Below are 26,914 nucleotides of genomic sequence, written 5' to 3'. Positions count from 1 at the left end.
ATACCGTCTCTGGTAAACACACTATATCAAATCAAATCTACGTTTATATGTCACACGCACATAAAAGGTGTAAACGGTACACTGAAGTGGTTACTTGCATAATAGCAATATCAAAAACAGAAAGTGTCCAGATAAAAATATTTTAGAAACATTTTCCAAACATTTTATAGTTATTAGATGGCACTTACCCGATACACAGGAAATGCTAAAACCACCCACATCTTGCTAAGTGGATGGGTTGTCGAGACATGTACACATTATCGAGACATGTACACACTATTGTCGAGACATTGTACACATGTTCATGAAATACAATAGACGGCCGTAATCACCCCCAGACACACCTGGCTAACTTGATGGGTCATGTAATCATCTGGCGAAGTGGAGTCTTTTGTTTAGACCCTGCATAATCCCAACTCATCCCACTACCAATGCAAACATTGTCATAGCTGTAGTATTAGGATAACTAGCAATGAAAATGGATTTCTGATTCAAATAATATTACCACACAGATCATACACGTAACATGAGCTAGCTAGCTAGCCAACAGTACTCCGGGGCGGCAGCGTAGCCTAGTGGTTAGAGCCTTGGCCTAGTAACCAAAAAGGTTGTTAGATCAAATCCCTGAGCTGACAAGACACAGATCTGTTGTTCTGCCCCTGAACAAGGCAGTTAACCCACTGTTCCTAGGCCATCATTTAAAATAAGAATTTGTTCTTAGCTGACTTGCCTAGTTAAATAAAGGTAAAAAAAATCAACGTGCATTGAAAATGACAAAATAAGAAACATTTTGTTTATAGCTACATCTTGTTTGGCCAGCATTGTGTCAAGTCACTCCAGTTCACACCCATAACTTTTTACAACTAATCTGTCCTTACCGCCTGCTAAATTCAGGACATCAATGTTGTTAAGAAAAGTAGCTAAACTTTTTTAGTTCTTGATGGCTTACGTTATATCTTCCAAAAATGGCATGGAAGAAAGGACTATCAACACATACTGAGCAGCTCACGTTATACACAGAAGCATGCTACATGGCAGACCAATCCAAACTCATCTTCTGGCATGTCCAGCCTATCCATCATCTACGGTAATCATGGCTAGCGGGAAGGTTCCTACCTTTTTCTGTGGCTAAACTAATTAGGCTCATAATTTAACAATTTTATTAAGGCACATGAAAGTTTACATATTCCAGAAGGCATTTCTTCAAATTTCTCTCTGGTGAAGCAGTGATGTAGCCTAGTTTCCTGAAACGAGTCACATATTACACACATTAAAATACAAACAGTAATGTGAAGGAAACCCAGAAAAACAGTTACATTCCTCCACAAATATGTCCCAATAAATACATTAAATTGCCTGAACGGCACCAGAACATCAAAACTAAATGTACTTTGAATTTTTTTCTCCAGCAATACGGTGCAATTAAACTAAAAGCAGATTTACCTAGCTCGGTGGAGACCCTACGAACCTCAAGAGTTAATCCATCCTGTGAACGGGTTAGGCAACTCATGTGTCTATATTTCAAATGCAGCTTGAGATGAAAAGAGTTTTTGAAGTAGGGCCTTGTAAATAAAAAGGGAGTTATGTAGAAATCATCAGGCTTTAGCGAAGTCCTGCCAACCTTTTGATACAGGATGCAGTGATGAGTATCAACACTGTCACCTGTAACAAAACGAAGGGTACATGGCATCCAAAGGTTTAAGAGCTGTAGCAGCTGCACTTTGATAAATAATGTCACCATACTCAAGAACCGACGAAGAGGTTGACTGAATAATCAGCTCCCACCTGCTTAGAGGACGGCATGATCTGTTTCTGTATAAAAAGCCAACTTTAAATCTTAGCTCCTTAACCAACTCATCTACTGTAGATTAGCTTTCAATTTTTAACCTGTTTGGGATAGGGGGCAGCATTTTCACATTTGGATGAAAAGCGTGCCCAGATTAAACTGCCTGCTACTCAGTCCCAGTTGCTAATATATGCATATTATTAGTAGATTGACTAATGGTGTTGATATAAATAGTGAAGAAAACAGGTCCCAATATCGACACGGGGTACACCTTTTATGTACTTCAAGAAATTCAGAGTTAACCACATCAATCACAATGGCTGTAATAGTGTTATGCCCAAGCCTAAACCCTAATTGGTTTACATTAAAAATGCATTTCTCAGGAAAAAAAGACTAAAGTTGTACATTTAGCAAGGTTTGAAGAGATCTAGCTAGACACGGATCACTATTAAGATAATTATTGAGATCACTACTATCCCAACCCTTGTGGAGTGGCAGCACAAGAGCCAATTTCCATTCTTTTGGAATACTTCCTGATTAAAATGTTAAATAACCAAATGTGGGTTAATGAGCCGACAATGATGGGAGCGCTGCACACTTAAAGCAGACCAGGATCTAAATTTCCCGTTGTCTATTGCTAGCAAGCATCCAGTACTTATTTTTCTGTAAATAACCTAAAAGAAAAGCTTTGACAATCATTTCTCTGATCATACAGCTAGTTTCAACTGAGCCCAATATCACTGTGAATAGGATTACACGGAACCCAAACCGGCACCTCGCGTGTGCCATCGTGCATGAATTTATTTTGTCCCCTCACACCAAAAGCGATCACGACACGCAGGTTAACATATCAAAACAAACTCTGAACAAATTACATTGATTTGGGGACTTGTCGAAAAGCATTAAACATTTATGGCGTTTTAGCTAGTTAGCTTGCACTTGCTAGCTATTTTGTCCTATTTAGCTAGCGTGCTGTTGCTAGCTAATTTCTCCTGAGATATAAACATTGAGTTGTTCTTTTACCTGAAATGCACAAGGTCCTCTACTCCAACAATTAATCCACACATAAAACGGTCAAACAAATCATTCCTAGTTATCTCTCCTCCTATGCTTTTTCTTTTCTTGACTTTATATTGCGATTGGCAACTTTCATAAATTAGGTGCATTACCGCAACTGACCTCGTTCGTCTTTCAGTCACCCACGATGGCTCTGGTTTGAGTGTTAGACGGTATTTCGAAGAGATTAGTTATTTCAAAAAGTCTGTTAAAATTCACACAAATAAAATAGGTTGGTGAGGAATCAGCTAAATGTCAATCCACACAGATTGATAGTTAGTTAGATGGAATCACACAGTTTGTAGGATCACCACAGTTATAGGCAGCAAACCAGAGCCCTACGACAGACTAGAACCCAGCCATTACTAGGACCCAGCATATAAATACACCCAAGGCACAAACTCACCAGCCTAACAACAGCAAGGAGAGAGCAGTGACTTACTCAATGCGATTAAATGCTGGGGCCCATCCAAACAACAATGCAACGGAGGCCATGTTACCAGTATGCTAGCCTAGAAAGAAGCACCTTGGTGGGTATGTAGAAGCCGGGAGGGAGGCAAACGCTATACCGGGTGGTGGAAGAGTAAATAGTAAATCCATGTATGCTAAACGAAGTGGAGTTTGTTTGGTAGAAATTCAAAACCACCCAAGACACAATGTCAAGTGGAAGGATGAAAAAATCAGTAGGAAGGTGTCTGCTCAGAAAAATGCCCCAGTGCAGAGTAGGGTGCCCAGGTAAATCGAAGTAGGCCTCAAAAGTTTCAGCAGACCTCCTTAAAACGGACATCATTATTACAGGCATAACCGGCATAACACTATTACAGCCATCGTAATTTTAATTTTATTTTTATTTCACCTTTATTTAACCAGGTAGGCTAGTTGAGAACAAGTTCTCATTTGCAACTGCGACCTGGCCAAGATAAAGCATAGCAGTGTGAACAGACAACACAGAGTTAGTTACACATGGAGTAAACAATTAACAAGTCAATAACACAGTAGAAAAAATGTGTGCAAAAGGCATGAGGAGGTAGGCGAATAATACAATTTTGCAGATTAACACTGGAGTGATAAATGATCAGATGGTCATGTACAGGTAGAGATATTGGTGTGCAAAAGAGCAGAAAAGTAAATAAATAAAAAACAGTATAAAAACAGTATGGGAATGAGGTAGGTGAAAATGGGTGGGCTATTTACCTATGTACAGCTGCAGCGATCGGTTAGCTGCTCGGATAGCTGATGTTTGAAGTTGGTGAGGGAGATAAAAGTCTCCAACTTCAGCGATTTTTGCAGTTCGTTCCAGTCACAGGCAGCAGAGTACTGGAACGAAAGGCGGCCAAATGAGGTGTTGGCTTTAGGGATGATCAGTGAGATACAATTGCTGGAGCGCGTGCTACGGATGGGTGTTGCCATCGTGACCAGTGAACTGAGATAAGGCGGAGCTTTACCTAGCATGGACTTGTAGATGACCTGGAGCCAGTGGGTCTGGCGACGAATATGTAGTGAGGGCCAGCCGACTAGAGCATACAAGTCGCAGTGGTGGGTGGTATAAGGTGCTTTAGTGACAAAACGGATGGCACTGTGATAGACTGCATCCAGTTTGCTGAGTAGAGTGTTGGAAGCCATTTTGTAGATGACATCGCCGAAGTCGGTAGGATAGTCAGTTTTACTAGGGTAAGCTTGGCGGCGTGAGTGAAGGAGGCTTTGTTGCGGAATAGAAAGCCGATTCTTGATTTGATTTTCGATTGGAGATGTTTGATGTGAGTCTGGAAGGAGAGTTTGCAGTCTAGCCAGACACCTAGGTACTTATAGATGTCCACATATTCAAGGTCGGAACCATCCAGGGTAGTGATGCTAGTCGGGCATGCGGGTGCAGGCAGCGATCGGTTGAAAAGCATGCATTTGGTTTTACTCGCGTTTAAGAGCAGTTGGAGGCCACGGAAGGAGTGCTGTATGGCATTGAAGCTCGTTTGGAGGTTAGATAGCACAGTGTCCAATGACGGGCCGAAAGTATATAGAATGGTGTCGTCTGCGTAGAGGTGGATCAGGGAATCGCCCGCAGCAAGAGCAACATCATTGATATATACAGAGAAAAGAGTCGGCCCGAGAATTGAACCCTGTGGCACCCCCATAGAGACTGCCAGAGGACCGGACAGCATGCCCTCCGATTTGACACACTGAACTCTGTCTGCAAAGTAATTGGTGAACCAGGCAAGGCAGTCATTCGAAAAACTGAGGCTATTGAGTCTGCCGATAAGAATATGGTGATTGACAGAGTCGAAAGCCTTGGCGAGGTCGATGAAGACGGCTGCACAGTACTGTCTTTTATCGATGGTGGTTATGATATCGTTTAGTACCTTGAGTGTGGCTGAGGTGCACCCGTGACCGGCTCGGAAACCAGATTGCACAGCGGAGAAGGTACGGTGGGATTCGAGATGGTCAGTGACCTGTTTGTTGACTTGGCTTTCGAAGACCTTAGATAGGCAGGGCAGGATGGATATAGGTCTATAACAGTTTTGGTCCAGGGTGTCTCCCCTTTGAAGAGGGGGATGACTGCGGCAGCTTTCCAATCCTTGGGGATCTCAGACGGGGTTGCGACAATGGCGGCAGATAGTTTCAGAAATAGAGGGTCCAGATTGTCAAGCCCAGCTGATTTGTACGGGTCCAGGTTTTGCAGCTCTTTCAGAACATCTGCTATCTGGATTTGGGTAAAGGAGAACCTGGAGAGGCTTGGGCGAGGAGCTGCGGGGGGGGCGGAGCTGTTGGCCGAGGTTGGAGTAGCCAGGCGGAAGGCAAGGCCAGCCGTTGAGAAGTGCTTATTGAAGTTTTCGGTAATCATGGATTTATCGGTGGAGACCGTGTTACCTAGCCTCAGTGCAGTGGGCAGCTGGGAGGAGGTGCTCTTGTTCTCCATGGACTTCACAGTGTCCCATAACTTTTTGGAGTTGGAGCTACAGGATGCAAACTTCTGCCTGAAGAAGCTGGCCTTAGCTTTCCTGACTGACTGCGTGTATTGGTTCCTGACTTCCCTGAACAGTTGCATATCACGGGGGCTATTCGATGCTATTGCAGTCCGCCACAGGATGTTTTTGTGCTGGTCGAGGGCGGTCAGGTCTGGAGTGAGCCACGGGCTTTATCTGTTCTTGGTTCTGCATTTTTTGAACGGAGCATGCTTATCTAAAATGTTGAGGAAGTTACTTTTAAAGAATGACCAGGCATCCTCAACTGACGGGATGAGGTCAATGTCCTTCCAGGATACCCGGGCCAGGTCGATTAGAAAGGCCTGCTCACAGAAGTGTTTTAGGGAGCGTTTGACAGTGATGAGGGGTGGTCGTTTGACTGCGGCTCCGTGGCGGATACAGGCAATGAGGCAGTGATCGCCGAGATCCTGGTTGAAGACAGCGGAGGTGTACTTGGAGGGCCAGTTGGTCAGGATGATGTCTATGAGGGTGCCCTTGTTTAGAGAGTTAGGGTTGTACCTGGTGGGTTCCTTGATGATTTGAGTGAGATTGAGGGCATCTAGCTTAGATTGTAGGACTGCCGGGGTGTTAAGCATATCCCAGTTTAGGTCACCTAACAGAACAAACTCTGAAGCTAGATGGGGGGCGATCAATTCACAAATGGTGTCCAGGGCACAGCTGGGAGCTGAGGCAACAGTGAGAGACTTATTTCTGGAGAGAGTAATTTTCAAAATTAGTAGTTCAAACTGTTTGGGTATGGACCTGGAAAGTATGACATTACCTTGCAGGCTATCTCTGCAGTAGACTGCGACTCCGCCCTCTTTGGCAGTTCTATCTTGACGGAGGATGTTATAGTTGGGTATGGAAATCTCTGAATTTTTGGTGGCCTTCCTGAGTCAGGATTCAGACACGGCAAGGACATCAGGGTTAGCAGAGTGTGCTAAAGCAGTGAGTAAAACAAACTTAGGGAGGAGGCTTCTGATGTTGACATGCATAAAACCAAGGCTTTTTCGATCACAGAAGTCAACAAATGAGGGTACCTGGGGACATGCAGGGCCTGGGTTTACCTCCACATCATAATTGATGGGGTAAACTCTGAATTTCTTGAATTATACAAAGGGGTACCAGGTGTCAGGGTAGCCTAGTGGTTAGAGCGTTGGACTAGTAACCGGAAGGTTGCAAGTTCAAATCCCCGAACTGACAAGGTACAAATCTGTCGTTCTTCCCCTGAACAGGCAACTAACCCACTGTTCCTAGGCCATCATTGAAAATAAGAATTTACCTAGTTAAATAAAGGTAAAATAAATCAATTTAGACCTCTCATATCATTATTATGGATGAGGACAAAGGAGGAGAACAGGCAAGATGAGGAGGTGAAGATAGCAGAAGAGAGCGAAGGGAAAGGAAAGTGGAGAAGGAGGGTGAGAAGGAATAAGAAAAGAAGGAAGGAAGAGGGGATATACACTGAACAAAAATATAAATGCAACTTGTAAATTGTTGGTTCCATGTTTCACAAGCTGAAATGAAAGTTCCCAGAAAGCTTATTTCTCTCAAATGTTGTGCAGAAATGTGTTTATATCCCTGTTAGTGAGCATTTGAAACTGTGTTTGCACATCCAAAGCATTTGTCTGTCAGAAACCGTCTCAGGGAAGCTCGTCTGAGTGCTCGTCGTCCTCACTAGGGTCTTGACCTGACTACAGTTCGGCGTTCTAACCTACCTCAGTGCTTACCTTTGATGGCCACTGGCATGCTGGAGAAGTGTGCTCTTCATGGATGAATCCCGGTTTCAACTGTACCCTGGCATACAACGTTTATGGCGTCATGTAGGCGAGCAGTTTGCTGATGTCATGCTTGCTTGCATACACAACAAGATCTCACGGTTTTGTCCACGTTTCTCCAAACGTCAAATTTCAAAGTTTCTCAAAACTTCAAAGTTTGACCCTTATTAAGTTTGTATAGAGTTACGGTAACAACAGAAACAACTCGCTAAAGTGACAGCGATTTAATTACATTGCAGATATGATAACAAACACACAATCATAATATCAAATTCCCAGTTTATGCTACACAGCCATCTTTATAAGAGGTTTTTAAAAATAGGTTCTATTTGAGTCAACATTCCATGACGTACACAAAGGCATTGTTGGCAGAATCGATGGATGCAGTTCAATGCATGATTCATATAATTCACCAATACATTTCTTGGTACTCCAAAAATATTGCTATCAGATTGCAAATCACAATTGGCCTGGTACATTGTTTTGCTGCCTCTATTCGGGATGCACTGTTTCAGTTACAATGGCTCAATATTTTGGACTAAAACTGACTAATGTAACCACGCAAGGGCAATGATCACAAGTCAGTCATAGCGTGTGTGTGACTTTTTCCCCTCGTGTCATTTTTCGGTGGATAAACACAGCTAGTAAGAACTTGAATGACTGTTAACCAGTTAGCATATCGCTAGAGTTCGCAAATTCACTCTGGCTATGTACTCTGATTTCAGAGCACTCTTGAATAACTGATGAATTTATGAACGTGCAACAGCCACTGACACCGCACATTGACTCGGTACCGGTAACCCCTGTATATAGCCTCATTATTGTTATTTTTTGTCTTACTTCTTTTTATTTTTTAAACTTTAGTTTATTTATCATTTCTATTTTCTGAATTGCATTGTTGGTTAAGGGGTGGTAAGTCAGCATTTCATGGTAAGGTCTACCTACACCTGTTGCATTCGGCGCATGTGACAAATTTGATTTAATATGACCAAAGGGTGTCAGTAAATGTAGGCAAAGAAAGTAACACTTAGATAACATGTAAACAGCCAAACCAGCTCTTCTCGTTTGTGTCTGGAAGTAGCTAACTAGCAAGCTAGACAACTTTAGCTAGTTAGCTTTGGGTGCTTGGTTGGGACGAGTAGGCCACAATTCCCCATCGTTTATCAGTGCAATTTTGACGGCCAGCTAATTGAAAACATTTGAGAGAGTTTATCTAATGTTCCTTCGTTAGATTTGAGCTCATCTTTCTCTGGCTAACATTAGTTCTTGATCTTTTTGTTGTTGGTGTGCATAACTGATGAAGAGAGAGCCTACCATTACATGGTTGTTTAATCAATAGGACTGTAAAGTTCCCAAATGTACTGTAAGATGACTCCCGTGGTGTTTACATATTTGCAGAAATTAATTCAGGTGTTTTCTTTTGGCTTTTGGTGAATGCGTTGTAATGATCTCAAGTCGCGCTGTTGCAACTGCCCGTAAACACACAGCCCAGTTCAAACGTGAATGATGGCAGGCCTGTGTGGCAAATAAATGCCTACATTAGCTCTGATTGGCTGAACGAGACAGACGTTTTATTACTGCAGTTAATTGTCCAACCGCACGGCCACTTTCAAACGCACGGCCGCTTTCCCAATCTAATTTTCACAAATACCTTCGCATACCTAATTCCCAAACATTATATTAATTTTTGAAAATGGGAAAATTACCATGTCTAAGTACTCGCTTGTCAGAAAATGTTTTAAAAAAAATAGGTAAAAAAGTGATATTATTGCTGGGGTATATGAACAGATGTCATGTTGCTAAAATCCTGCCAGTTCCAGTTTAAGTTTAGGCATTCATTCCGAATAGTTAAGTTCAGGGTTAAGGTTTTGGTGAGGTTTAAAATGAAAAACCAGTGCCCTAACACTTGGATTGAATTTGCGGCCCTCCGAGCCAGAGCCGGAGCTTGCGGCTTACTCCCATCCACTACCCCCATCCACAACTGGGCTCCAGAGTGGCGCAGCGGTCTGGGGCACTGCATCTCGGTGCAAGAGGCGTCACTACAGTCCCTGGTTTGAATCTAGGCTCTATCACATCCGGCCATGATTGGGATAGGGCGGGGCACAATTGGCCCAGGCGTCGTCCGGGTTTGGCCGGGGTAGGCTGTCATTGTAAATAAGAATTTGTTCTTAACTGACTTGCCTAGTTAAGTAAAGGTTAAATAAAAAATGAAATTAAAAATCCCTAGCAAACTGCATGCCTAGTTAATGGTACGGTAATAGCACTCACCGTTGCCCAAAGGGGCTGGTTTTTAAGTAATCTCCTGACGTCCTTGGTACCTGGATGGACATTAAATTTCACAACCTGGCTGTGCATACCTGCATGCTTGCATGCTCGAGTGTGTAACTGCATGTGTGTGCGTGTGTTTGTGCATATCTGCTATTGTGAAACCTGCTACATGCACATTAAATATTTTGTGTGTGTTCCCTGCAGTACATCTGAGCACAGGGGACTCTAGACATTGATCATTATCTAAGTGAGGGGGTTTGAATACATTCCATGTTCGGTTCTGTTTTATCAGTCTCTGGTTCTAACAAGGTTCCTCTTCTGTCATCTGACACATCATAGCTCTGTCTGTACAGCAGTGGAGGCTGCTGAGGGGAGGACGGATCATAATAATGGCTGGAATGGAGTCAATGGAATGGCATCAGCCACATGGAAACCACATGTTTGATGTGTTTGATACTATTCCTTTTACTCCATTCCAGCCATTATTATGAGCCATCCTCCCCTCAGCAGACTCCACTGCTGTACAGTTCACTCTGCTCAGTACTGTCTAGCTTCACATATACATCTCTATATCTTTTTCTACCATATTCTTTCCATCTATCTAATTCTACAGATATCTGTGTGCATGTGCATGTGTGTTTTATGTCTGTCGTTGTGTGTGTGTGTGTGTGGCTTTGGTTAGGCTAGCCAGCTGTGTCTATGCTGCTACCAGGCGTCTCTCTTCTTCTTTCCTCTTTTCCCCTCCTTGTCAAATTCCTTCTCCTTTCCTTTTCCGCTCCTCACTTTGCCAGTTTCCCATCTTCCTCTCTCCGCCTCTCCTCGTCCCCCACTCCCCCTTCTCTCTGACCTTGTCTAGGGGGGAGGGTGGGGGGTGTAGTTGAGAGGCTGCCCAACTGCAGCACTTTAATAAAACATACGTGTAAGACACTACATGTTTGTGTGTGTGTGCATGCGTGTGTACAGATCTGAATGCGTGTGCGTGTGTGTCTGGGGGCAAGGCTTTGTGTGTAGATGCCCATAAAGGCTGTGTGAGAGAGATAACAGCTGACCCAGGGCAACACTAATTGGCCCATGCACTCACTCTGGATATTGCTCTCTCTCTCTCCCCATCTCTATGGCTCCCTCTCCTGAGATCCCTCACTTTTCCCCCTGAATACTTTAGCACAGGAAGGAGAGGAGAGGAGGATGGACATGAGATTAAGAGATAGACAGGGCCTTGGGCTATGGGCTTGAGACTCTTTAACAAGAAGACACGGTTTAGATTGCAATCAAAGCCCTCGCACCTATGCGCCCGCGCACGCACGCACACACACCAGCCAGTTAACCCATGACACAAGTCAGTATTTGACACCAATCCATGTCTGGATAGGAGGCGTAGGTGGAGAGGGAGAGGGGAGAGAGACAGAAAGAGAGATAGGGATAGAGAGAATCAGAGGTGGTCTACAAATCATCTGCTCGAGAAAATAGCGGCTGATTCTCGTTGATGATCCCTCCATCTTAGCATTCGTCCACCATTGTAAGACATATTTTTTTAAGCTATAGAAATGCATTCATTAACATCTACATTTATTTTTGCCAGATGTATTATATTGCAGACACACAAATGCATATGTGATCTGAACATAAACATTAAAAAAGATATATATATATATATATATATATATATATATAATATATATTTTTTTAAATCCTTAAAGTATCATTTTTGGAATGATATTGTAACGGCTTTCTTCCTGGGAAGACACAAAGACAGGAAACAACCACCCACAAAACCCAACACAAAACAGGCTACCTAAATATGGTTCCCAATCAGAGACAATGACTAACACCTGCCTCTGATTGAGAACCATATCAGGCCAAACATAGAAATAGACAAACTAGACACACAACATAGAATGCCCAACCGGCTCACGTCCTGACCAACACTAAAACAAGGAAAACGCACAAGAACTAAGGTCAGAACGTGACAGATATAATGTTACTGTCTTCACTACAACAACAAAAAAATATTCAAATTCTGTCCCGTTAAATTCATTCCCTTGGAGGACTGCTCCTTCTGGAGAGGGCCAATATGGCCGACTGGTGGCTTCAAAGCCTCTCACTGGCCAACACATAGCATCAGCAATCCAGGGTTGGTATACATCATTGGAAGGAACACGCAGCCAGAGAGATATAGAGATGTATGCACAGCGTTCCCCAACATTCCCCAAGGCCCGAGTAGGAGACTAATGCATCCTGGCTGTAATTGAGTTTAATAGGTAAAACAATTGATAATATATAATAATAATAATAATATGCCTTAAACACTTCAGAATTTGACGTTTGGAACAACTTAGACATTGGACTTTTCTGAAACATGGATGAACTTCTAATTCTGACGTGAGACCTTGAGAGCTAGTTCACACACAACCAAACACTCATGTGAAATGTCCTACATTGGTAGTAGGCAATTTGAATCGATAAGAGTAAATGCCCATTCCGAGAGCAACACACACACACCGCACATACCGGAAAATAATACAGACATGAGCTGGAAGGTGAAGCTGTAATGAAGTCGTTATTCTCCAGTCATTAAGGCTTGTCTACTTCAATCACCCTGAGCTCAGCTCATTTGACACGATCAATACACTACAAGGAGGGGGAGGAGGGGGAGGTGTGTGTGTCAGAGTTGCCCTACGGGGACCAATAGTGCTCTATTAGAAGTCTAATATAAGATGTGGAGTATGAAATAAAAATGCTGATTTAGAATGTGTTCCCACTACAACAAACCGTGTCACCGATAATGAGAATAAGGGCTTGAACTTTACATAACAGTTTCTCCTTCCCACTGACAGTATTGTTTCTTTAAATTGTGTGTGTGTGTGTGTCAGCTCCGAGTGATTTCAATTTAAGAAATCTATTCTCAAGTATTCCCACGCATGATAGAGAGACACGTGATTGTATTCAAATGTAAGCAAGATTTGAAAATATTATGTTTCAGTCAAACATTATTTCTGTTTGGGCTTCTTGCGGTCAATTGAGAGTCTACAAATGATTTGTAATTAATTTCCGTCCCCCCGACCATCTGCTCCAGAAAAGAAATTGGCCTGCAGCTGAATCTAGCTGGTGATCCCTGCATTAGTCTCTGGTGATGTGTAACAAGACGAGCACTGGGGTCAGACACAGATTGTGTCTGTGTCTGTTATTAACTTTTAGTACTCATATTAGCCTTTTCCTCTCTAGCTTTCTCTCCTTCTCTCCATCTCTCTCGCTGCCTCTCAATTCAATTCAAGTGGCTTTATTGTCATGGGAAACATGTTTACATTGCCAAAGCAGTGAAGTAGATAATAAACAAAAGTGAAATAAATGATACAAAAATTAACAGTAAACAGAAAACTCACAATTTCCATGTTTCAAATGTCATATTATGGCTACTGTATATACAGTGTTTTTATATATATATAATATGGGTTGTATTAACAATGGTGTTTGTTCTTCACCGGTTGCCCTTTTCTTGTGGTAACAGGTCACAAATGTTGCTGCTGTGATGGCACACTGTGGTATTTCAGCTAATAGAAATGGGAGTTTATCAACATTTGATTTTTTTTCAAATTCCTTGTGGGTCTGTGTAATCTGAGGGAAATGTGTGTCTCTAATATGGTCATACATTAGGCAGGAGGATAGGAAGTGCAGCTCAGTTTCCACCACATAGCACACTCTCTCAAGAGCCAGGTCTGCCTACGGTGGCCTCTCTCAATAGCAAGGCTATGCTCACTGAGTCTGAACAAAGTCAAAGCTTTCCTTCTTTTTGGGTCAGTCACAGTGGTCAGGTATTCTGCCACTGTGTACTCACAGTGTACTCTCTCTCTCTCTCTCAACCCCACCCTACTCCCAGACTCCTCTCTGTCCAAGGCCAACCCATGCTCAGAGCCAGGAAAACCGTGTAACCCATGCCTTGACGCAGCCAAGGCCTGTAACCTCAACGAAACCTGCAAGAGACAACGCTCCAATTACATCGCTATCTGCAACAAACCTCCTCAGCCCTCACAGGCCAACCAGGAGCCTTGCAGCCGCAAACGATGTCACAAGGTGGGTGGTGGTTGGACTGAAGTCTGAAACGATGTCACAAGGTGGGTGGTGGTTGGACTGAAGTCTGAAACGATGTCACAAGGTGGGTGGTGGTTGGACTGAAGTCTGAAACGATGTCACAAGGTGGGTGGTGGTTGGACTGAAGTCTGAAACGATGTCACAAGGTGGGTGGTGGTTGGACTGAAGTCTGAAACGATGTCACAAGGTGGGTGGTGGTTGGACTGAAGTCTGAAACGATGTCACAAGGTGGGTGGAGGTTGGACTGAAGTCTGAAATGATGTCACAAGGTGGGTGGTGGTTGGACTGAAGTCTGAAACGATGTCACAAGGTGGGTGGTGGTTGGACTGAATGAAGTCTGAAATGATGTCACAAGGTGGGTGGTGGTTGGACTGAAGTCTGAAATGATCCTATTCCCTAGTAATACACTACTTCTAACGAGAGTCCCATCACATGGTGGATGATGATAATGACGATAATGTTGATGATGAAGAAGACGACTATAATGATTGCAATTTGTCCTGTGTGTCCCCAGGCGCTGCGTCAGTTTTTTGAGCGTGTGTCGTGGGAGCTGAGTTACCCCCTTTTGTTCTGCTCGTGTCCTGACCAGGCTTGTGCAGAGAGACGTAGACAGACCATCGTACCTGCCTGCTCCCACCAGGAGAAACACAGACCCTCCTGTCTAGAGCTACGGCGCAACTGCCGCTCCGACGCACTCTGCAGGTAGGCTACACGCTCACGCACACTCAAGTGTACACACGCATTTACACACGCATGCATGAACACACACACACACACACAACCAGACACACATTGAGCACTGGGATCAGAATCTTTTGGCTGCCTCATGAATGAGATTTTCTCTCTTCCTCCAACATAATGTCCCAAATATCCCAGCAGTTTGTGCGGGCTGTTTGGGTGGTTTGGTGTTTGTGTGTGTACTGAAAGGCTTTCAGGGCAATTTAGAGAGTGAGAGAAAGAAAGACAGAGAGCAGAGATGGAGAGAGAAAGAAAAAGAAGGGTAAAAAAGAAAGAGCGAGGGGGCAGAGGAGAGAGTAAGAAGAGGAGCGTGGGGAAGAGAAGAGGTAGAGAGATTAAGAGAGAGGTAGAGGATGGTAACTGCGGGGATAACTTGGGGCCTCTGAGTTGGACACTGATTGGAGCAGGCAGCCATGTTCTCATTAGCTATGTAAATATTGTAAATATGTAAAGACAATTAATTAAAGAGAAGATTTAGTCGGAACAAAACCCCTGATTATAACCAAATACACACTCACAGATGCACCGGGGGGTGTATTGCTTTAGAGCCCTATTAAAACGAGGTAGATTGGTCCTACTACTTTTCAAATGTGCAAAAATGTATCTGAAATGTAGCCAACAACTGTAGTTTTATATAATAACACAAAGATATGCACCCCATTGTGACATACAAGTGTATCCGAAATGCAGCTGTAGTTGCCGTAGGCCTACACATCATTTTTCTGTGGGAGAGTTTCAGGAAAGCAAACTAAATCAAACTAAGTGCATGTTCTATATTCATAGCTGATGTGAAATTTCCTACATGGCAGAAGCCAATTAGAATCTGCCGCGAATAACAGTAAATGGCCATTCCGAGAGCAACGCGCGCACGCACGCACGCGCACGCACACACGCACACACGCGCACACACACACACACACACACACACACACACACACACACACACACACACACACACACACACACACACACACACACACACACACACACACACACACGCAAGGAGCGGTGACAAAGTAGGCTGTGTAGTTTTCATAATATTGACATCACTTTTACAGTAGTCTATCACATAACAACGATGTGTAATGAAATTGATAACAGAGTGAACGTTTCGTCCTGTACTACTGCGACATACAAAAATGTCAAAAATGTTGACCCTTCTGAAATGCAGCCATATCCACGACTCTCATTTTGCACACAAGAAAGCATGCAATGTTCAAGAGAAGCCCGACACACACCGTAACCATCGATTAAGATCACTTCATTGGTCAATTGCACACAAGGTCCAACCAGAATTTGACTTCCGCTTTTAACCCAACTCCTCCAAAAGACACACATACAGCTGTTTTTTTGGAGAGGTACGGGGAGCTGTCACACACTGGGAGCCCAGGAGCTGTTCACTTGCAGACAGATTTCTCCTGTCGGAACCGGGATATGAACTGGTTGCTGGCTCGCCTCTCTAACCGCCAGGCTACCTGCCACCCCAGGACAATGGACAGAAGGCTACCACCAGTCAGTGTGATGAAAGGATAACGTTAGATGCACCAACCAAGAGGAGCACCAGGCCAGGGGTCACCTCCGAGCACAACCAATAGGCTACATTAGCCATTTTCTCAGCAAATAACGCAAATCTGTCTATCTAACAATAGCAATTAGACCCGCAAAAGCAAGAAATTACATTAAGACTCAATTAAATCTAAAATTGGCATTAAAGTAAAAAGCAAACGCCTAAACTATATATTACATTTTAAACAATGGACCAACAACCAGTAAGCTTACATGAGGGAAAACAAACGGTTTTAGCTTTTACCATTTAGAAGAGTTGCAGCCTCCTCTATGCTGTGTTGAACCGTGCAAGGAAAGATGTACTTCAGGGTGGAGAAGGAAGTTTTGCACAGTGCTGAAGGTGCCCCAAATGTTAATGCAAGTTTCAGTGCCAACAGCACAGTCGGCATTGCTGACAAAGGCCCGCTGTCATTTTGAAGAACACTGAGTGGGGTTCCTTGTTGTAGCTGGGTGTGGTTGCGATTTCTCTTCGCAAGCCACATTAAACTCAGCTTCCAATAGTTCAGTTTTGGTTAGATCCAACAAAGGCTTGACCTTGTACACATCAAAATGTTTGGGCTCAGGATCCATGGCACACAGGCTCCACCAGTCGACTATTTGGTTTGCTAAATCGTGATGACATTTCCCCCAGCACGGCATCCAAAATGCTGAAAACAGTTGATCACTTCTCATATCCATCACCATGCTGACCCACTATGCTTTCAGTACTCTTGCAGAGTTTTACTGATGAGTCTCCATAGTTTGCTTGGAGCTGGTGTGCTCATGACCTCCTGGCATTCACCCGAAATCTTTTAGAATTCAGCATCATATCGCAGTTTATCAACGCACCCATAAGTACTGTGGACAAGTTTGACACCGGTGTGGAGATCAGTTGCTTCAGACTGCAGTAACTTATTAGGAGGGTCGAGGAGCCCCCGGATATTGTGAATTATTGTTAGCAATGAACTTAAACCTCTGCTCTGTCACTGTTTTCAATAAGCCTGTGGCCTTGAGTCTCACATCTGTGCAATACGTGCAAGGAGATTCAAGCATCTCTGTGATGTTGTCACTTGATTTCAAAATGACTGACACACACCACAACCAAATGCGATTAAATTTAGCATGCAATATTTTCTGCACACCCCCGTGTTTTTCCCAGACAACACTCTAGCTGATGCCAACATTTGTTAGCGCTGACTCTGATAGATAGATGCCCCCCACAAAATAAAATAAACTGGATGGGAAGCACCTGCCCCATATATCTGGGCCTGTCTCCTCTCCTCTCATAAATATACAGTAGGTGTTGTTAAAATGGGAGTGTAGGTTATTTCTGACCAATTATATTTAAGGTCAGCAGTGTCAGTTATACATTTCCATATTATTATAATTTCACTGTGTTTGGTTTGTGTGTGTTTTCCTTCTGCTAATGTACATATTATAATAAGGTGTTTCCCACGGGATAACTGTGAATCTGCTTCACTGTAACTGACAAGTCAGGGTCAGAGAGAGAGAGAGAGGGAGAGAGAGAGAGAGAGAGAGAGAGAGAGAGAGAGAGAGAGAGAGAGAGAGAGAGAGAGAGAGAGAGAGAGAGAGAGAGAGAGAGAGAGAGAGAGAGAGAATCTATGTCCTTATTTGATATGCATGTGCACTACTTTGGCTAGCCTAGGCTGTTAGCTTGGATACTAGAATACAGCATAGCAGCTAGCTGTCAGACAGTGAGTCTGTCTCGTCTTTCAACAACAGTTCGCTTATCGAATATGAATTTACACACTCACACATAAAAATACACGCACAAATGTACACAAGCATGGACACACTCCGCCCTTTGATCTTTGTCAATGAGTCAGACACCACATCCACCATCACAGCTCCCCCAAACAAAGGGCACAGAAGTCAGTGTGAGTGTCAACTTCAAAGGTTCCTGTGAAGCGTTGCTCATCCATCCTAAGACACCTAAACTCATGCCGACATAGACACCAAAACACACACACAGGCATAAGCACACACTCCCATGGAATGACTGACCTCTATGAGAACGTCAACAGCACAGTATTCAGACCTGTCAGTCATACACACACATGCAATTTGGTAAACATTTGGTACATGTTTTAATCGCTTATTAATAAACAATCAACCAAATTGTTATTAATGAAAACACTACAACTTATTGGTAGGTCTAACTTTACTAGTTACTTCTGTGAATGTTCATTATCCTCCCTCCTAATAAGGGAGGGACATTTGAAAATATCTTCAAGATATGTGGGTTTTTGGTAACAGAATGACAACACTAGGCAATATTTTTCTTACATTTACAGAAGGCCAATCATTTCTGCAAAACGAAATACACATGTTGATACTATTTGGCGGTCGTCTTTACTTCCAGACTATTGTTTTTTATGTATTTCTAAAACCTTTTAAGACTTTTTCTGCTAGGTATTTTCTAAGATCCCATTTGACCAGAAATCAAAGCCTTTGCTTATTCCACATTTGTAGGATGGAAAATTGTTGAAGACTATATAGATATACAGTGGGAAGAACAAGTATTTGATACATTGCCGATTTTGCAGGTTTTCCAACAAAGCATGTAGAGGTCTGTCATTTTTGTCATAGGTACACCTCAACTGTGAGAGACGGAATCTAAAACAAAATCCAGAAAATCACATTGTATGATTTTTAAGTAATTAATTTGCATTTTATTGCATGACATAAGTATTTGATCACCTACCAACCAGTAAGAATTCCGGCTCTCACAGACCTGTTAGTTTTTCTTTAAGAAGCCCTCCTGTTCTCCACTCATTACTACTCTTGCTCTGGGCGATTCCCTGATCCACCTCTACGCAGATGACACCATTCTGTATACTTCCGGCCCGTCCTTAGACACTGTGCTATCTAACCTCCAAACGAGCTTCAATGCCATACAACACTCCTTCAAATGCATGCTTTTCAACCGTTCTCTGCCTGCACCCGCACACCCGACTAGCATCACCACCCTGGATGGTTCCGACCTTGAATATGTGGACATCTATAAGTACCTAGGTGTCTGGCTAGACTGTAAACTCTCCTTCCAGACTCATATTTATCCAATCTAAAATCAAATATAGAGTCGGCTTTCTATTCCGCAACAAAGCCTCCTTCACTCACGCCGCCAAACTTACCCTAGTAAAACTGACTATCCTACCGGTATCCTCGACTTCGGCGATGTCATCTACAAAATAGCAACACTCTACTCAGCAAACTGGATGCAGTTTATCACAGTGCCATCCATTTTGTTACTAAAGCACCTTATACCACCCACCACTGCGACCTGTATGCTCTAGTCGGCTGGCCCTCGCTACATATTCGTCCCAGACCCACTGGCTCCAGGTCATCTACAAGTCTATGCTAGGTAAAGCTCTGTGTTCACTGGTCAGAACACCCACCCGTAGCACGCAGCAGGTGTATCTCACTGATCATCCCTAAAGCCAACACCTCATTTGTTAGTTCTCTGCTGGTGACTGGAACGAATAAAAATTAGCTGAAGTTGGAGACATCTCCCTCATTCAAACATCTGCGATCTGACAGCTAACCGATCGCTGCAGCTGTCTATCGGTAAATAGCCCACCCAGTTTTACCTACCTCTTCCCCATACTGTTTATATTTATTTACTTTTCTGCTCTTTTGCACACAATATCTCTACCTGTACATGACCATCTGATCATTTATCACTCCAGTGTTAATCTGCAAAATTGCATTATTCGCCTACCTCCTCATGCCTTTTGCACACAATGTATATAGACTCTTTTTTTTCTTCTTTTTTTCTACTGTGTTATTGACTTGTTAATTTTTACTCCATGTTAACTCTGTGTTGTTGTCTGTTCACACTGCTATGCTTTATCTTGGCCAGGTCGCAGTGATAAATGAGAACTTGTTCTCAGGTTAAATAAAGGTGTTCTCAACTAGCCTGCCAGGTTAAATAAAGGTGTTCTCAACTATCCTGCCTGGTTAAATAAAGGTGAAATAAAAAAAATAAAAAAAAAAACCTGTATTAACCGCACCTGTTTGAACTCATTACCTGTATAAAAGACACCTGTCCAAACTAATCAAACAGACTGGAGACCAGATAAACTTTGTATTATGGGCTGGACAATAGGCAAGCAGCTTGGTGAGAAGGCAACAACTGTTGGCGCAATTATTAGAAAATGGAAGACGTCAAGATGACGGTTCACCCTGTCTGGGATATACTCCTTTGGGGCATCAATGATCATGAAAGGTGAGGGATCAGAGAACTACACGGCAGGACCTGGTCAATGACCTGAAGAGAGCTGGGACCACTGTCTCAAAGAAAATCTTCACACTACGCCGTTGGATTAAAATCATGCAGCGCACGCACCCCCTGCTCAAGCCAGCGCATGTCCAGGCCCGTCTGAAGTTTGCCAATGACCATCTGGATGATCCAGAGGAAGAATGGGAGAAGGTCATGTGGTCTGATGAGACAAAAATTGAGCTTTTTGGTCTAAACTCCACTCGCCGTGTTTGGAGGAAGAAGAAGGATGAGTACAACCCCAAGAACACCATCCCAACCGTGAAGTATGGAGGTGGAAACATCATTCTTTGGGGATGCTTTTCTGCAAAGGGGACAGGACGGTGAGGGGAGGATGGATGGGGCCATGTATCGTGAGATCATGGCCAGCAACCTCCTTCCCTCAGTTGCTGGCTGGGTCAATGACAACGACCCGAAACACACAGCCAGGGCACTTGGCTCAAGAAGCATCTCAAAGTCCTGGAGTGGCCTCCAAACCTGAACCTAATAGAAAATCTTTCTATCCGGGCGACAGCCCCGAAATTGAAGGATCCGGAGAAGGTCTGTATGGAGGATGGGCCAAAATCCCTGCTGCAGTGTGTGCAAACCTGGTCAAGAACTACAGGAAACGTGATCTCTGTAATTGCAAAGAAAGGTTTCTGTATCAAATATTAAGTGCCGCTTTTCTGATGTATCAAATAATTATGTCATGCAATGCTAATTAATTACTTAAAAATCATACAATGTGATATTCTGGATTTAGATTCCGTCTCTCACAGCTGAAGTGTACCTATGATAAATTACAGACCTCTACATGCTTGTATCAAATACTTATCCCCACTGTATCAGCACCGTCGTTTTCATGACGCACTTTAGTTTGGGTGGAGAAATAAAAACCCTATTACGTATTACTCGCCTGTCTCATATCATTATACAGTGTGAGACATATATAAGTGCATTCGGTATGACCCCAAGCATTATTCTAAAATGGATTCAACGGAAGCCCGAGATGCAGCCCCAATATTTTTTGAGAAGGGGGCACACGAGGAACCTGAGCCAACTCCTGGTGCTTACTGTGGGGAGCGTGTTACTGGTCAGGCACCGTGTTATGCGGGGGAATGCACGGTGGCTCAGGCTATTCTAGCCCGGTGCTCTATTCCAGCTCCTTTGGCTGGGCTAAATGGGCATCCAGCCAGGAAGGAGGGTGCCGGCTCAGGCTCCTGGTCTCCAGTGTAACAAGGAAACCCGGCTCTGTGTACTGTGTCTCCGGTGAGTCTGCACGGCCCAGTGCATCCTGTGCCAGCGTCCTGTGGCGCCCTGCATTTGCAGGGCGAGAATAAACATCCAGCCAGGACTGGGTGTCAGCTCTACACTCCAGACCTCCAGTGCGCCTCCACAGTCCAGTACGTCCTGTGCCTCCTCCCCGCACTCGCCCTGAGGTGCGTGTCACCAGCCCGGTACCATCAGTGCCGGCACCACGCACCAGGCCTACAGTGCGCCTCGGCAGTCCAGTACGTGTTCCTCCTCCCCGCAGAGGTGCGTGTCCCCAGCCCGGTACCAACAATGCCGGCACCACGCACCAGGCCTGTGCCCAGTCCTCGGCAGTCCAGAGCGTCCGGCGACAGTACCCAGTCCAGAATACCCAGTCCAGAGCGTCCGGCGACAGTACCCAGTCCAGAGCATCTGGCGACAATGCCCAGTCCAGAGCTGGTTCAAAGACCGGAACCTCCAACGACGGGCCAAGGCAACGAACAGTTGAAACTCCGGAACCTCCAACGCAGTCCGGGGTCTCCAACACGGGCCACAGTCCGGGGTCTCCAGCGAGGGCCACAGTCCGGAGTCCTCCCCAGGGGGTCTCCAGCGACGGTCCCCAGCCCGGGGTCTCCAGCGACGGTCCCGAGGAGTCCCCAGCCCGGGGTCTCCAGCGCCCCAGTCCGGGGTCTCCAGCGACGGTCCCCAGTCCGGGGGAATATCCCCAACAGAAGCATGTCCGGAACCTCCAGATGTTGATGATCAAAGGGTCCCCAGCCCAGGGCCTAAATGATCCAGCAGCGAGGGTCCCATGACGATCCGAGAGCCTCCGGCGAATCCACGAGCAGTGCTACAAGAGCGGACTGTAAAGAAGGGGCGGCGTCCGCCACCGAGGTTAGATGCCCACCCAGACCCTCCCATATAGGTTTAGGTTTGAGGCCGGGAGGCCGCAGGGGGTACTGTCACACCAGAAAATCACATTGTAGGATTTTTAATGAATTTATTTGCAAATTATGGTGGAAGATAAACTTTTATTATTGACCAAATACTTATCTCAATACTTTGTTATATACCCTTTGTTGGAAATGACAGAGGTCAAACGTTTTCTGTCTTCACAAGGTTTTCACACACTGTTGCTGGTATTTTTTGGCCCATTCCTCCATGCAGATCTCCTCTAGAGCGGTGATGTTTTGGGGCTGTTGCTGGGCAACACGGACTTTCAACTCCCTCCAAAGATTTTCTATGGGGTTGAGATCTGGAGATTGGCTAGGCCACTCCAGGACCTTGAAATGCAAATCAAATCAAATCAAATCAAATCAAATGTATTTATATAGCCCTTCGTACATCAGCTGATATCTCAAAGTGCTGTACAGAAACCCAGCCTAAAACCCCAAACAGCAAGCAATGCAGGTGTAGAAGCACGGTGGCTAGGAAAAACTCCCTAGAAAGGCCAAAACCTAGGAAGAAACCTAGAGAGGAACCAGGCTATGTGGGGTGGCCAGTCCTCTTCTGGCTGTGCCGGGTGGAGATTATAACAGAACATGGCCAAGATGTTCAAATGTTCATATATGACCAGCATGGTCGAATAATAGTAAGGCAGAACAGTTGAAACTGGAGCAGCAGCATGGCCAGGTGGAATGGGGACAGCAAGGAGTCATCATGTCAGGTAGTCCTGGGGCATGGTCCTAGGGCTCAGGTCCTCCGAGAGAGAAAAGAAAGAAGGAGAGAATTAGAGAACGCACACTTAGATTCACACAGGACACCGAATTAGGACAGGAGGGGTACTCCAGATATAACAAACTGACCCTAGCCCCCCGACACAAACTACTGCAGCATAAATACTGGAGGCTGAGACAGGAGGGGACAGGAGACACTGTGGCCCCATCCGAGGACACCCCCGGACAGGGCCAAACAGGAAGGATATAACCCCACCCACTTTGCCAAAGCACAGCCCCCACACCACTAAATGCTTCTTACGAAGCCACTCCTTCGTTGCCCGGGGTGTGCGTTTGGGATCATTGTCTTGCTGAAAGACCCAGCCACGTTTCATCTTCAATGCCCTTGCTGATGGAAGGAGGTTTTCACTCAAAATCTCACGATACATGGCCCCATTCATTCTTTCCTTTACACGGATCAGTCGCCCTGTTCCCTTTGCAGAAAAACAGCCCCAAAGCATGATGTTTCCACCCCCATCTTTCACAGTAGGTATGGTGTTCTTTGGATGCAACTCAGCATTCTTTGTCCTCCAAACACGACGAGTTGAGTTTTTACCAAAAAGTGATTTTGGTTTCATCTGACCATATGCCATTCTTGCAATCTAATTCTGGATCATCAAAATGCTCTCTAACAAACATTTCAGCGTCCTGCTACTCATGCCAGGAATATAGTATATGCGTATGATTAGTATGTGTGGATAGAAAACACTCTGACATTTCTAAAACTGGTTAAATCACGGCTGTGACTATAACAGAGCGTGTGTTTCATCGAAAAGCGCAAGAAAAACTGATCACCGAAAGCTGGGAAAAATATCCATGCGCCACTTGCATGTATTGTCTATGGGAAACCAAATTACATGTGGCTGAGATTGCAAGTCCTACAGCTTCCACACGATGTCGCCAGTCTTGTCAATTGCCTGGGCTTTGTTTCTTGGTCAAACGAGTAAAAAGTTTATCGTCGATTTGTTTAATTTTTAAAAATGACGTTGCGTTTTAAAACGCTGTTTTTTTCTGGATCACACACTTTTCATAGATCGATATTTAGGGTATATATGGACCGATTTAATCGAAAAAAAAGACCCAATAGTGATGTTTATGGGACATCTAGGAGTGCCAACAAATAAGCTCGTCGAAGGTAATGAATGTTTAATATTTTATTTCTGCATTTTGTGTAGCGCCGGCTATGCTAATTATTTTTTTTACGTCCCGTCCCCTTCAGGTATTTCGGGGTGTTGCATGCTATCAGATAATAGCTTCTCATGCTTTCGCCGAAAAGCATTTTAAAAATCTGACTTGTTGGCTGGATTCACAACGAGTGTAGCTTTAATTCAGTACCCTGCATGGTGTTTTTTAATGAACGTTTGAGTTTTAACGAGTGCTATTAGCATTTAGCGTAGCGCATTTGCATTTGCATTTCCAGATGGCTAGATGGGACGCCTGCGTGTCGGGTGCGCTTAAGATTAAGCAGGGGGACACGTCTGGCACTGCAGGATTTGAGTCCCTGGCGGCGTAGTGTGTTACTGATGGTAGGCTTTGTTACTTTGGTCCCAGCTCTCTGCAGGTCATTCACTAGGTCCCCCCGTGTGGTTCTGGGATTTTGCTTACCGTTCTTGTGATAATTTTGACCCCACGGGGTGAGATCTTGCATAGAGCCCCAGATCGAGGGAGATTATCAGTGGTCTTGTATGTCTTCCATTTCTTAATAATTGCTTCCACAGTTGATTTCTTCAAACCAAGCTGCTTACCTATTGCAGATTCAGTCTTCCCAGCCTGGTACAGGTCTACAATTTTGTTTCTGGTGTCCTTTGACACTCTTTGGTCTTGGCCATAGTGAAGTTTGGAGTGTGACTGTTTGAGGTTGTGGACAGGTGTCTTTTATACTGATAACAAGTTCAAACAGGTGCCGTTAATATAGGCAACGAGTGGAGGACAGAGGAGTCTCTTAAAGAAGAAGTTACTGTTCTGTGAGAGCCAGAAATCGTGCTTGTTTGTAGGTGACCAAATAATTATTTTCCACCATAATTTGCAAATAAATTCATAAAAAATTCTACAATGCGATTTTCTGGATTTCTTTTCTCATTTTGTCTGTCATAGTTGAAGTGTACCTATGATGAAAATGACAGGCCTCTCTCATCTTTTTAAGTGGGAGAACTTGCACAATTGGTGGCTGACTAAATACTTTTTTTGCCCCACTGTATAACACAGGGATATAACCCAAACAAAAGAGTGAGGTGTAAAAATGGGACGAGACCCATAACAACAAGTGCACAACAACACGTAGCACGAAAGCCGATACAACAGAGCACAGGTACTCACAATACCGATGGACATGGGACAATAATCGACAAGGACAATGCGGAACAGAGGGCACATAGATACACATACTAATTAGGGGGAATGGGAACCAAGTGTGCATAATGAGAGAAGATAGTCCGGGGTTGATGGTAATGCATCCAGTTCAGTGACGCCTAGAAGGCTCGTGACTTAGACCTCCGGAGCTGGTGAACGGAATGATCAGCAGTACCGGGGGGATCCGTGACAAGATGTTTCTACAACTTCATTGGAGTCCACCTGTGGTCCAATCAAGATTGGACATGATTTGGAAAGGATCCCTGTCTCTATAAGGTCCCCCAGTTGACAGTGCATGTCAGAGCACAAACCAAACCATGAGGTCAAAGTCAAAGGAATTTGACCGTAGAGCTTTGTGTCGAGGCAAAGATCTGGGGAAGGGTACCAAGAAATGTCTGCTCATTGAAGGTCCCCAAGAACACAGTGGCCTCCATCATTCTTAAATGAAAGAAGTTTGGAACCACCACTGACTCTACCTAGAGCTGGACGCCCGTCCAAACTGAGCAATCTGGGGAAAATGATTTTTAAAATGTTTTTATTTTTTTTTATTTCACCTTTATTTAACCAGGTAGGCTAGTTGAGAACAAGTTCTCATTTGCAACTGTGACCTGGCCAAGATAAAGCATAGCAGTGTGAACAGACAACACAGAGTTACACATGGAGTAAACAATTAACAAGTCAATAACACAGTAGAAAAAAAGGGGAATCTATATACAATGTGTGCAAAAAGCATGAGGAGGTAGGCGAATGATTACAATTTTGCAGATTAACACTGGAGTGATAAATGATCAGATGGTCATGTACAGGTAGAGATATTGGTGTGCAAAAGAGCAGAAAAGTAAATAAATAAAAACAGTATGGGGATGAGGTAGGTGAAAATGGGTGGGCTATTTACCAATAGACTATGTACAGCTGCAGCGATCGGTTAGCTGCTCAGATAGCTGATGTTTGAAGTTGGTGAGGGAGATAAAAGTCTCCAACTTCAGCGATTTTTGCAATTCGTTCCAGTCACAGGCAGCAGAGTACTGGAACGAAAGGCGGCCGAATGAGGTGTTGGCTTTAGGGATGATCAGTGAGATACACCTGCTGGAGCGCGTGCTACGGAT

The 26,914-nt window shown here is 44.2% G+C and overlaps 1 protein-coding gene across 1 annotated transcript in view; it reads left to right on the top strand.

The window, feature by feature from the left end:
* The window catches only part of LOC118385691 (GDNF family receptor alpha-2-like), an 87,627-nt gene that overhangs the window by 50,498 nt on the left and 10,215 nt on the right, over positions 1-26,914 (top strand). Inside the window, exons 4-5 of the mRNA XM_035772900.2 lie at positions 13,720-13,913; positions 14,446-14,633. Coding sequence (XP_035628793.1) covers positions 13,720-13,913; positions 14,446-14,633 — 382 coding nt within the window. The remainder of the gene's footprint in view (positions 1-13,719; positions 13,914-14,445; positions 14,634-26,914) is intronic.

The sequence above is a fragment of the Oncorhynchus keta genome, chromosome 6 (assembly GCF_023373465.1).
Source record: "Oncorhynchus keta strain PuntledgeMale-10-30-2019 chromosome 6, Oket_V2, whole genome shotgun sequence".
NCBI lineage: Eukaryota > Metazoa > Chordata > Actinopteri > Salmoniformes > Salmonidae > Oncorhynchus > Oncorhynchus keta.
The sequence above is the reverse complement of the archived record's forward strand: the minus strand, read 5'-3'. Positions and strand labels throughout refer to the sequence as shown.